The sequence below is a fragment of the Enoplosus armatus genome, chromosome 8 (assembly GCF_043641665.1).
Source record: "Enoplosus armatus isolate fEnoArm2 chromosome 8, fEnoArm2.hap1, whole genome shotgun sequence".
Classification (NCBI taxonomy): domain Eukaryota; kingdom Metazoa; phylum Chordata; class Actinopteri; order Centrarchiformes; family Enoplosidae; genus Enoplosus; species Enoplosus armatus.
In genome coordinates this window covers 11,254,989-11,268,047 of record NC_092187.1, presented here as the reverse complement: position 1 = coordinate 11,268,047, position 13,059 = coordinate 11,254,989, and the positions used below count along the sequence as shown (strand labels likewise).

The 13,059-nt window shown below is 43.8% G+C and overlaps 1 protein-coding gene across 1 annotated transcript in view; it reads left to right on the top strand.

The window, feature by feature from the left end:
- Positions 1 to 13,059, top strand: part of rerea (arginine-glutamic acid dipeptide (RE) repeats a) — an 88,901-nt gene that overhangs the window by 25,291 nt on the left and 50,551 nt on the right. The window contains exon 3 of the mRNA XM_070910242.1: positions 473 to 543. Coding sequence (XP_070766343.1) covers positions 473 to 543 — 71 coding nt within the window. The remainder of the gene's footprint in view (positions 1 to 472; positions 544 to 13,059) is intronic.

The window sequence follows — 13,059 nt, the reverse complement described above, 5'->3', positions numbered from 1 at the left end:
GGGTTATGTAATCTGGCAACATTTTAAAACATGAATGAGAGGAGAGAAGGTGTATTTATGTGTTTTTTGTTTCACCGCTATGCTAACTCAAAGCTAACTGGACGTATATAGAGGTGCAGTGACAGAAGTTGTCATTTTGTAGGAATGAGTTACAGTGATGACTGGGGGGTGGAATGGGGTTAAAGCCAGTATTGCTCACTGGTGTATAAATGGAGTGGAACAATAACATAATTCCCCTTGGGCGTAATGTTTGCTTTGGAAAGGCAACCTTGTAGCGCTCCAAAAGTCCTTAATCCTATTACTCGCATTCCAATTGAATTTGACTCAAGGAGAAAAAATGTCTTTTCAGCAGAGGTAACAGCACGCAAAATAATATATTACTGAGTCTGGCTGCATAAAAACATGAAAGCTTTGGGAAGTGTGAACATCTTCTTTCAAAACTCACATTTTTCCCTTTCTTTCTCACTTGCAGATTGTGTGTACATTGAAAGTCGGCGGCCCAACACTCCCTATTTCATTTGTAGCATTCAGGATTTCAAGCTGGTGAGTACATTTTCACTTCCTGTCTTTCCTGTTTTATGTCCCTGTGTCCTCACACTGGCCTGAGGTTTACCTCTAATACCACCCACCCATCCCATGTCCCCAGCTGGAAAACAAACCATTGTTGTTCTAGTGAGAAAAAATACTAGAAGAAATCAGGGCTATGGTGGTGTGTGTGTGTGAACCATAATCAAGAGATATAGGTGCAATGTTGCACATATCTGTTATACCGTGGAATTCTGATAAGAACTGAATGCAAATCGTACGACCTAGAATCAGTTTATATCCTGAGGTTTGTTTTTAAAGTATATAAATCGTTCTGAGAATCAGGCTTGAATATTAACCACCTTTGCGATCCACTGGCAGTGTAATAATGCTTGTAATGGAAATAAAGATGTTTGTCGATGCACTTAATTGATTTAATGAAGGAGACCTTCACCAGTTTTCAATTGATTTTTTGCAACCTAATGTGGCCAAATTGCCTCTTTTGCTGAATAAAGAAAGAAATGAGTTTTTAATTTGCTCCTGAGAATGGCTGATTCATCAGGCTCGGTCAGTTTAGTGAAGTGGTGCTTGTTTTCTCTGCAATGGGACACCTAAAATGTATCACACACGCAATTGATTTTCCCACACTGCATTCTCTATGTTTGCTAAAGGGGAAGCCGCATTTGAGTTCACCCAACAGATTTGTCTTTGTTCATGTTGATGAAAAAGGATGTGACATTGTGGTTGAAGATGTGCGGCTAGTTTGCTCCACTGTAGTCGACTATAATGACACGATTCTAGAAATCATGAACGCCTCTAAGCTACCTGAAAGCCATACTGTTGTTTTTTTGTTTTTTTTTAAACCAATAAATAATCTGGAAGTGCTGTATTGTCAAATTGGGTATTTTTACATGCCGAGTAATAATGTTTGCCTCCATGTTGGAGTTTTCAATGCACCCAAACAAATGTTTCTTTTGGCTGGGAAAATGTTCCAGTCAAAGTTAGGATTCTGAAATCGATTATGCAACTGAAAGTGATTGTTTTTAATTGGTCCTTTGTGTTGTTTCCAACTGCTCATGAATGGAGAGCAGAACACGTTTCAGTACAGGACTGTAATAATGTGACTGCCATTTAATGTGCAAAGATTACTGGAATATGTAGTTGATGGGTCTGTGTTGCCAAATGAAGCAGCATCTAACCCTGCTGGAGCAAGCATGGCCTGCCTGTTAACAGATTGGTTGTCTAAGTAGAGCACGCAGAGGGCTTGGTGAGGGGCGGCCAGGCCCCAGGGGGCCAAAGTAATGGCTGCCAACAGCCAGGGTGATGATGGGAGGTCAGCTCAGAGGCCACACACACATCACTTTTGGAAAAGGTGGAATAGTGTGTGTGTGTATATATATATATATGTGTGTGTATATATATGTAAGTGTGTGTGTATGCATTTGAGATAAGTGTGTTGTTTCTGGTGTGAATACTTCAGTGTGTGAAGGACAGTTGTTGTGTGTAAAAGGGGTTTTAAGGTGAGATGCAGGCCTTGCAGAGGGGAGGACAGTCAGGCCCCACAGCAGCAGGGCTTTAATCGGATTGCTGCTAGAGAGTGCTGAGGACGGCAGGAACCCCTCCTTGTGCACGCACATGCGCACACACACTACAAAAACCCACGCACCTGCACCTTGATTAAGAGCGCCAGAAGAGGTCTGGGGCAGATAGAGGTAATTGTCCAGGGAGAGAGAGAGAGAGAGAGAGCGAGAGAGCACGCGAGAGAAGACTGGCTCCATTAGCTGACCCCTCTCTCTCTTTTCTCGCACCCTCTCTTCCTCTCTCTGTCTCTCGCTCTCTGTTACACCCCACCCCCCCACCCCCACCCCATCCATCTGTAATTAATGAACAGCCATCTGCATGCCTGTATGTGTTTGAGCAGACTGTACCCTTGTCCTCCTATGTTAAAACAACAAGCCCCGCTGGCTCTCTAAACAAATAGTGTTTTTCAATGAGCTCACTTTGTCGCCGCTCTACAAATCACAAAAGATTGGCACTATGCTGGCTACGTTGAAAACTCATAATCTCTATTTACTAGACCAGAACAAAATCCTCTTTTAGGATGATAGCTGATTTAGGTTGTAATTGCACACGTTGGTATAAACTACCGTCTAGCTGGCCAACCTCGAATGTACCCCGTCACCCTGCTCTCAAAACTGGGGCATAGCCTTGTGCTGTTGGGAGAAAAAAAAATGTTCATCCGCTCATTCTGCTCTTTTGTGGGACATAATGGTCGGTGTAATCTCATTTCCTTCTCTTGCCACAATATATTGAAAAGGAGAGACAACAGGCAACTTGAGATCCATGTAAGCGAACCATGTATTAGACGTCATTCTCTTTATTTCCTATCCTCTCGTCCCTCCCTGCCTCTTTCTCCAACCCCCACTTTTTCTTGCTGCACAAATTATCGATCAACCCCCCTCTGTGTGGGGGAACGGGGCTTTGGAGGCGCAGCAGAGGGGGAGGAAATTTCATTGGTCCTGAACCAAACAACCTCATCAATATTGCCCCTCTCGCACCCTTCTCCTTATTCCTGTGTCTCTCTCCTCCCTCAGTCTTTAGGCTGTAACAGTCTCACTCGTGTACTTTATCTAATGACCTGTGAATCCAATTAGTGATGTGTAGAAATCCTGAATGCAGCCATCAATCTCTCCTGCGTGGGGAAGAGCAAGGATTGAATCCCGCCTCTCAGTGTCTTTATATCTTTTCTCTCTATACCTCTGCTCTGCATTGTGACGATTCTGAGATATTATGTGTGCTTTCTTTTTGCTTCTGTACACACACACACACACACACACACACACACACACACACACACACACACACACACACACACACACACAGTCATTCAGCAATAATACATGCAAAACAAAATCCATTCAGCAGCATTATTGGGGTCGTTTTGGACAATCATTCTCTGTAGTTTTGTTTACTCAACAGTGGCAGCTATGGTGCCCACTGTAACCTCTGTGACTTATTGATCCAGCCATATAGATTTCAGTCTCCTGCCTTTCCTCCTAAAATGTCTGCCTAGATACAGAGGTGACCAGTAGGAGGCCATTTTAACCGTTAGAGGTATTAAACAAAATGAGGAGTGGAAGCAAGACACTGAAATGTAGCCGCTTTATTATTAATTCCCTTCCCAGTCCATGTTTAGGTTTTTGGAAAAAGGGAAAAATGTAATAACAATAGTAAGTTAGTAAGTAGTTAGTCAATTTTCAGAAAAAAAGTTGGCTAAATTATTTACAAAACTTACAAGGCAAGATAAGAATTTGAAGCAGTAAAACAATGGCACCACAAGAGGAATGAAATTGTAGAACGAAACAACGCAAAATGTGAATTTAAGTGAATTAGGGTCTAAAATTGCAGCTGTCACTGCAAATACACACAAAACCAGTCGAAAAGAACGTGTATTAAGATGTATTTCACAGTAACAGTCTTTTATTCAATCTGATTTGATCAGTTAGGTCAATTTAAGGGCCAACAATCCCACAAGGGTTAGTTTCAGTTTACACCTGGTGCCATGACCTTGTAATGTGTTTACAATCTATATTTGATGAGAGTAATGCAGTGAGCCTGCAGTTGTGTGTGTATATATGTGCATGTTTGTCATTATGTTTATATTCTGCATGATTATTATATAAGTTGCATGAGCTGTGTGTGTACCTGTTTATCTGGTTCGCCACTACACATGCGCACACATACCTACGTGAGGAGAACCTAAGACAATACTGAACAATCTGCAGCCATATCTGCCCATTGACCCTGGCTTCAGCAATCCATCCTGCTGTCTTACCTCGGTTGTCTCCTCTGTCTCCATTTCTCACCCTCTCACTCTCTCATCTGTCTGTTTTTGCACTTCATTCCCCCCTCATCCCCACCCCTCGATCTGCTGTCACTCACCTCCCTCCTTCCCTCCTCCCATCTCATGTTCTAGTCATTGTGTCCATGTCCTCGACGCTCATTGACCCCCCTACCTCCCTCTCTGCTTGTATCTAACCTCATTTGCTGTTATTGGCCAAGTCAGCTGTGTTCCATCCTCCCTCCCTCCCTCCTTCCCTTCCTTCCCCACATCCCTTGTCTCTTACTCCCTCTGCTTTCTCCCAGCATCCCCGTCTCCCTCCCTCTTTCGCTAATGGAGTGATTGCAGCGTTTCTCCCTCCGGGAACACAGGATTTAGAAGCACAGTACGCCAACACACACCCACACGCAGTCTCTCCGTCACTGTTAGCCACACACACACACTCGCATATCTACTCCTGGACATTTAATTAGATGCCATGTACAATGCGATTATCTTGCCAGAAGTCCAGCTCATATGTTGCAGGCCTGATCAGCTTAAAAGGATGAGGGATTTTCTTTGTTGTATAACCAGTATACTGTGTTTATGTGTGTGTTTTGTACTGTATCCATTGGTTGTGATTTTGTGCCCCTCATGTTGGCATCAGTTTAAAAAACACAGTGTAACGTTGTGGTCATCTCAAGGTTGAGCATGCTCTGTTTGCACTGTGAGATGTGTGCAAGTATATGTGATACGTTTAGCATTCACACATAGGTCCACTGAAAACATGCTGTGACAGTGTGTGTTTGTTTGTTCAGGCTTCCAGAACCGTCAAATGACATGTCCACAGACGCACACTGTACACGTGTGCGTTATTGAAAGTAATTGATGTGTCAATCTAATTGATGAGATGTGTTAAAACAAAAGGTGTACCTGGAAAGGAAAACAAATTGCCTATAAACCTTAGCTCCTATTGATTAGTGTTTGGCATGTTAGTGGTTGTGCATCCTCCTCTGGGTGACAAATCAGTAAGGACACACACAGTAAATAGTTTTAACTGATGCTAAGAAAAAAATCAGGGGCCTCCTGATCGCTCATATCATAGTAATGATTCCCAACTAGCTGTGATTTTTGTCATACTGTACTCGTTAGCTCATATTTACTCTTTAAGTGGGAGTTGTCAAATGACAATAGTATTAAATTATCTTTGAAAATTAGTGTCAGCTCTGCAGTTATCTGTTAACATTTATTTTTAGCTACCATTAAAAGTTTTCCTAATTTTTCCTGTAACTTCATTGCATGCTCACCCAGCCATGTACACGTTACATTTAGAAAGTGTTTGACATGTTCTCTCTTAGTGACGGGTGAACTATTGATATGTTTGTGAAAAGATATCACCTCTTTTTATCTTTTGAAACTGATTGAAATCATTGATGGCAAAGCCAAAATACTTAATTAGCAGATAGCTTGAAAATGAATGATAAAACTGCAATTAGTTATATAGTTTATGCATTTTTACTAAACATTGCAACATGGCAGAATTATTTCCAGTATTGAAATCCCATACAGTTCAAATGATAAAACTTATGAAAATGTATTTATTTCTTATGAACATCTATAGGTCTCAGTGTGTAAACAGTTAACTGTGTGTGTGTGTGTGTGTGTGTGTGTGTGTGTGTGTGTGTGTGTGTGTGTGTGTGTGTGTGTGTGTGTGTGTGTGTGTGTGTGTTCAAATGCATGTTTGTGTTGGACGGGTACAACGGCATAGTTTTCCTGGTTGTAATGTAAACAGCGTGTGCACAGCTCACCACACGCACACATTCACACACGCGCACACACACACACACACTTTGATTGTATCTCACACTCTTTCCTGGTGGTTTTAGCTGGTGCTTATCATACAGCCTTGGAAAATGCCATCTATTCAAAGCGCATAATTAAAAATGTTTGATAAAGATGCAAATATATGTGCATAAATACGCATGCTTAACATGAGCAGTTATTAGGTTGTCGATGGACTGAGTACAGTCCTAATGGAATCCAAAATGCTGAGAATTAGCTTAACAATGTGATCCACTAGCTAATTAGCTTGCGGCTAGCTTGTCTGCGCGTACTCTGATCCATGGAGGAAAAAAAATCAGTTAATGTGGTATTGGTAAGTGGGGTTCCCTGCCACCCCCTCTGATCCTTCCTCAGATTTCTCCCTTTATGTAAAGCTGCAGTGTCAAAGTGCCCTGTGACGCATGCAGCAGTGAGTCCATGAAAGGAAGACTGTAATGCAGAACCTGCGTGTTTCTTTCACCAAAAAGTCTCATTGGTGCTGAGCCATCGAGATGATGGTAGGAGGTTGACTAGACAGGCATCAGTTGTCTCTTGTCGCTGCCTAGAAGACTGAGTTCCCTCTTTTTATCTTTCCCGTTTCTCCCTTCGCGACCACCCTCCACCCCACCCCCATCGAACATTTTGAAATGCAATTATGGATCAGTGAGCACCGCCATCAGTCGTACTTCTTGTTAATATTTATCGAGTGGAGCAGCAGCCGCTGCCATCTCTTGAGAGAGGGGCGCTACCCTCATTAGGGGCAATTTTGTATGTGTGTGTACGCGCGTGTGTGTGTGTGATGCTCAGTTCTCCCTTTCATTCCCTGGTCCACTCAGCTGCTGTAAGCGAGCTGGTACATTTCACAGACATGAACATGTGGAGATGCAGCCTTTCACAATTGTGTGCGGGGCCGTCTTAAGTGTCTGCTTGTCTCTGTGCTCTCTGTGAGGAAGCAGCTTTGACAAGGGCATCTCGGCGTCTATAGACATGGCCGACCAGCCGAGCCTGCTGCAAGCTGTTTGATTGAAGCATTCTGCCTGTAATGTTCCCCATTGAGTAGCAGCCTTAAAGCAATAGAACCACAGCACAACAGCTAAACGCTGAATGGCCATTCATTGTCACTTACCTACAAAAGGAAAACAGACCAGATATTGTTGCTGACATTATACGTCTTAACTGTGGTAGGGTGGAGGAGCAGGTTAACACATGAAGTGGAATAACGTCTTTGATTTGAACAAACTAATTCTGCCCAGATTACCTTTCTTTATTTGACAAATACCCCTCCCCCCCTCTTCCCCTCACAGTTGGCTGTGACTAGATCCTGTGAGCAAAGGATATTTTACTGCTGCTTTGGCGGTATCAGGTGACTTTCCCCATTATGACCGTTTTGATTAATGCTCCTCTATGAGGAGGTATGCACCCCACCAATCCTGCCCTCCCCTCCCATTCCCTCCCTTCTCCTCTGTCTCTGCACGCTTGAAATTTCATTGAGGTGAAGCCATTAATGCTGTTCTTTGTAGTAACATTAGGTCATTTAGTGGAGGTGTTTGGGTCACTCGCTGCAGCTGCTGTTTCTGTGCAAGCATGTTCTTAAGCAGACGCAATGTGCAAGACTGACAAGTGTAGTCCTTCTCTGGTGTCAGTTTGCAAGCTCTGTGCATTTCTCAAATCAGATGGAGACAGGCACGCATCTCTTCGACAGCTACACAGCTCTGTCTCTCTTTGGGGAGGCAGGTTAGATTGATTGTCCACACGGGCGCAGCGATGAATAAATACAGCAATACAAATGGCAAGGCTGAGATAACAACACAGTTCAGACTCAGCGAGTGCAGGAGGCTGTATTCAGCTCTGCTCGTGGGTATAAAACCAAACCTACCCAACCCTCCCCTTGGCTTCTCGCTTCTACTCTCCCTCGTATCCCCCTCTTTTCATCTTTTTGGACAGATAATACTTTTTTCTCTCACCCTCACTGCCCTCCCTGTGCATTAGCTAAATGCTGCTATGGAAACTAGTTGTTCAGCCAATAGGATGATCTCTTTCTCTAGGATAGAAGATGGGAGGGAAGTAGAGACAGGCTGAAATCAAAATGGGGTTTTGTGTGTGTTTTTATGAGTGGTGATTACCTTCCCAGATGGAGAGGGTGCAGCCAGGACAGTGGGGGTTGGTCGGGCTGAAGGGCCAGGCCAGCGGCCATAGCATTTTCATAGGACTCTTTAAAAGCTCAATCAATAGCCACCTCTTTGACCCACCACTGCTAAATTATTCAGCAGAGAAGCCTTTTGCCCACTCCTTCCCCCTTGGAGTTTCATTAGTTGAGTTTACTTTCACTGGCTTGGCTGCATCTCTCGTACACACAAACAGATGCATGCAGATTTGTCACATAATTTTTCAGTGACAGATGACATTTGGGCCTTGCATATATATCCAAGTGCTAATTTTGCCCCTTGTTGCTGAGTTGTTGAAATATTCAGCGGCTCCTCAGACTCTTTTCTTTTTTCTTTTTTCTGGCACATCACAAGTGGAAATGTCTCCTCTGATGTCTTCACTAACATCTGAAGCAAATGCACAGTGCTCGGCGGTGGAGCACTACTTTTAATCTTTTAAAGCAAGAAGAGCAAACAGTCAGTGCTATCTTCTTTGGCACCAGCTTTGATGAGAAAGTGGGAAAACAAATGTAGCAAAGACGCCAAGAAAGGCAGGTTGATTTGACTCTCTCGAAAAAAATAGACTCCCAACCTGGTCGTTACATGTGAAAATAATGACAGGGCCTATTTAATTACCTGACCAGGTCTTCCTGTTTGAAATGAAAACAGTCGACTCCTCCATAGGGGGTTGACTCTAAATTAGAGGGTGAAGGGTCCTTTTGAAGTAAGCTAATGTTCACAATCACTGGGGCTTGATAGTATCCACAGTAGATGCCATAGAATTGTCAATTGAGCCCCCATTTTTTCTTTGCTCATCATTTTCAGCTGTAAGTATCTCAGGTAGAATCTGTTAGTAGCTGAAGTGAGTATTGTATTTAGAAGAGAATCTCTTGTCTCTGCCTGGCCACCCAGCGCTGAGTGTAGTAACCAGACACTAAACACATTTGCGTGGATTGGTCAAGCTTTAATTGGATTGGCCTCTGCTCTGAAAATGGGCGGCTAATTTTAACCCACCTCCTCGTACTCTCCCACTTTGCATTTCCACTTCCCTCCTGTCCCCTTATTTTTCTCCTTTCCACCCTCCACTTTTTCCCCGGCTCTCTCAGCTTAAGTGGGTATCTGGCGTGCCTCGCCGCTGGTTCTCAGCTTGGCTCAGTGTAATTTCCAGCTTGTCCAATGTGTGACATGCCAATAAAAAAAGAATGAGAGAGAACAGGAGAGGAGGAGGAGGAGGAGGAGGAGGAGGGGCAAGAGGGGTAACGCTGTGGAAGTGGAGATTTACAGTGGTATCAGGTTCACACGCTTCCACTAGGGCCCTATTTTTTTCCCTCCTCTTTTTCCCTTTCTCCGTTAAAGAACACATGGTGCAAATTAATTCTTGCCAGTAGAGAGAGCAGAGGGAGGAAGGGAGGAAGGGAGGAAGGGAAGAAGGGAAGAAGGGCATCGGTCAGAGAGAGGAGCAGACACGAGAGGAGGAAATTTCAGGGATTGCTGTGAGGTCTGAGGAATGTCTACACTTTGTACCTTGGACCCCGCTGCCTCACACAGCCCTTAAAACAACAGCAACATCACCACAGGCTGCCATCTCCAGCGGCTCCCCTGCAGCAGCACTGAAATCTCATACAGACCCTCTTGACATTTTGTACATGTGCTAGAGCTTGACTCACTGCTAGCTTTATCTATTCTCCATCTCTGAATGCTTGTTGATCTAATGCAACACAACTGGCTCACATATGCTCGTGCTTTGATCATGAAAGGGGAATATCGCTCTGTTCATATGCCATTTCTCTAGCACAACACAGTCCAGTCAGTATATTTGAACAAGAAAACCCTCTCCTAAACCTAGAAACCAAGGAAACAGGAGTCATATCAGTCATGTCATCAAGATTTAGACACTGGAGCTGCTCCATAACCAACGAATGGGAGACTTGAAGGGCTCACAACTCCAGCTTTTACACTCAAAATGAGTTTTTTTTTGTTGATTTCATAAAACCCTCTGATCCATAAAATGCACCAATGTCCCCAGAGATTGACTGAGTGCAGCCTCACCTTCTGTAACACAAAAAGACAAGAATCTGTCGTAGTGTAGTCGGTAAAAAAAAATCTAAACTTAAAAAAAGAGTAGAAACCCAGGACAAACAGGTTTTCCAGTTTTTAGTTAAGGACAAATTTAAAGTCTTTCCTGGGACACAGAAGGAGGATTGTGTGTTTTCCGTCCAGTGCGTCACATTTCCGCCCACAGTGGCTGCGACTGGTGTTGCATGCGCTTTGATGGACGAGTCTAAATTGTGTTTGCCTGTCTGTCACCGCCAATGGATCACATGCACTGAGGGAACCACAGCTTCGAGGGCTTGGAGACGCCTCACCACACATGCACACACACTTCATTTATCCTGCACATAGGTGTTTGTGCATTTTTGTTACTTGCATCCACTCACAAAGCACTGCACACCTTATTATTCCTGCGCTGTGTAACCCCAAGTCCTCTGTTGTGCTTACCAAAAACCACCGAGTCCAAACCTCTAAATTCTCTACCATCTCTTCTACTCATCTGCTGTTTTGCAGCATATATCATACCTCAACACCCCCCCATCTCCCTTCCTCTCAGCCCCATTCTCTCCCAAACATGATCTCTACTGAGACTTCACTACCAGTTGATTTTATTGTTGCCTCGATCTTAAACAGTACGCTGTGAAGTAACATAAACACTATCCACGATGGTAAAGACATTTCCTGGCATCAAAGGGCCGAGCTGTGCTATCCCCTCAGTAGCTGTATTCATTTCTGCTCCCGCCACGCTCAAACGCTCTTTGTTCTTCTCTTTATAGGAATGTACTTAACAGTTTGGCAGTGTTGTGTTTGCGAACAGAGCTGCCTTTGTTCCAGCAGGCAGTTAACACTTGTGTACAGAGCAGAGAGAGGAAAGTCTGCATTATTAAGCCTACTGTTAAATTAGCCTAAGCACTATCTTAATGAAATGATTAAGAAAATACAGACCTCCCCTAAGTCCCTTTTTTGTACAGTTGTCAAATCCCCATGTGTTTTATCCAGTGGCTTCTCCTCTACCCCTTATACAGTTGTTAAGGCAAGCTACTGCCGTGCACGGGAATCTGTGTTTGGAGCTTTGTCTGACGTGCTGCTTAATTCCTCCTTTTTCATGCTCTGGAGCTAATTGAAATAATCAGAGAATTTTAAATATATTTTTTTAAATACAGATGGTACAGGCTGAGTGTTTATGGTAGGACTAATACAGCCGGCCATATAGACTTTCACTGCAGCATCATGACAAGCTAACCTTGGGCTATTGAGTTTAACAGCCCATTTATAGATCGCGATAATGCCCTCCCCATTTGAGGGTGAATAACTCTTTATAGGCTCCCGTCATTTGCTTTTTTTTCATATCTTACGGCATTCCTTATTCCACATTATTTCTCCTTTCTTCGTCTCCTCTACTGTCTGGTCCTTGTGATGAATCTTATGCCTCAAGGCATTGTGGGTTGGGGGGGGGGGGGGGTGATTTGGGCCCATTACTGATGGTGGCCCAGCACGTGGGCATGTCCGAATCAGTTCACGCACCTGCAAGAAAGGACAGGAGATTAAAAAAAAAAAACTCTCAGTCTCCTACCTTCACCCTCCTCTCCAGGTGAAATGGAATGATTTAATGTGTGGCCCGAGTGGGTAATGGAGTTGGCGGATGAGTGCGAGAGGCTCTCTCTGTCAGCTAGTGGAGGGTGTGGAGAGAGGTGTTGGAGGAGGTGACCCCCCCGTCTGTCTAGGTGTGCTCCTTGTAAAGACAGTGACCTCTCGTCCTCTCCTCCCCGCTGAGCCAAGATACACACATTAACACAAAACACACACCTCATTTCTTTGGCGTATATACCGCAGAGGAACCTGTGCTTACACTCTTCAAGCTGTAGACTTGTGAAAGGACCTGTAGGGGACTGATGGAGCTTGCTGTTAACAGATGGCTGACTGTCTCTTGGAGTACTTTTTGTGGGCCAAAACGTCATCTCTAAAGATGCCTCGCTGGATCATCAGAGGGGTCTTTAGATGTGCTTACTTTGAGCAATAATGAGACAATGTTATTTATTTGTCAAAGCATGGCTTTAGCTTTTTAAAGCTGCTAATTGAGTGCTTCATGTAGGTTAATTTAAGACTTTTTATTTTGTTCAGATCACACAACTGAAATAAAGTCACTTTGAGCCTGTCTAAGAGGTGTTATCGCAGTGCAATACAAGTACTAATTCAAACAGTGAAAGGTACAGAGGGAGAATATTGATTACTACTATTGATCACACTCCCACTGTCCTTGCTCTCCCCCCTTATCTTTGTCTTTGTTTAGACTGTTCACATTTTACATGGTATAGAGCTCCTTTATCAACACTCACATCCAGTCCACCTCAGCATTAAGCCTAGAGGCAGAGGTATTGGTTATCCTTAAGAGAGTAGATTTAACATCCCTGCTCTTGTGTGGATGGCTGTCCGAGACTCCCGCTTAACTCAGGACACAGCAGCAACAGGCCATAATTAGGTGCAAACTGTTTTCCGCCACACTAAAATGCCATTTAAATGCCAAATGGCAGTGAGGGTGTGTATAATATGTGGGATCTCTGGCCTGATGCTGCAGACTCTCTGCTGGATTGTTGCTGCTGCCAGAGAGAGGTTACACAGAGATAAGTGGTTGTTCTTGCAGCATCAGCCCACACTGCCCTTGTTAGCTCATCAGCTAGGACTCCCCATCCAAAACCT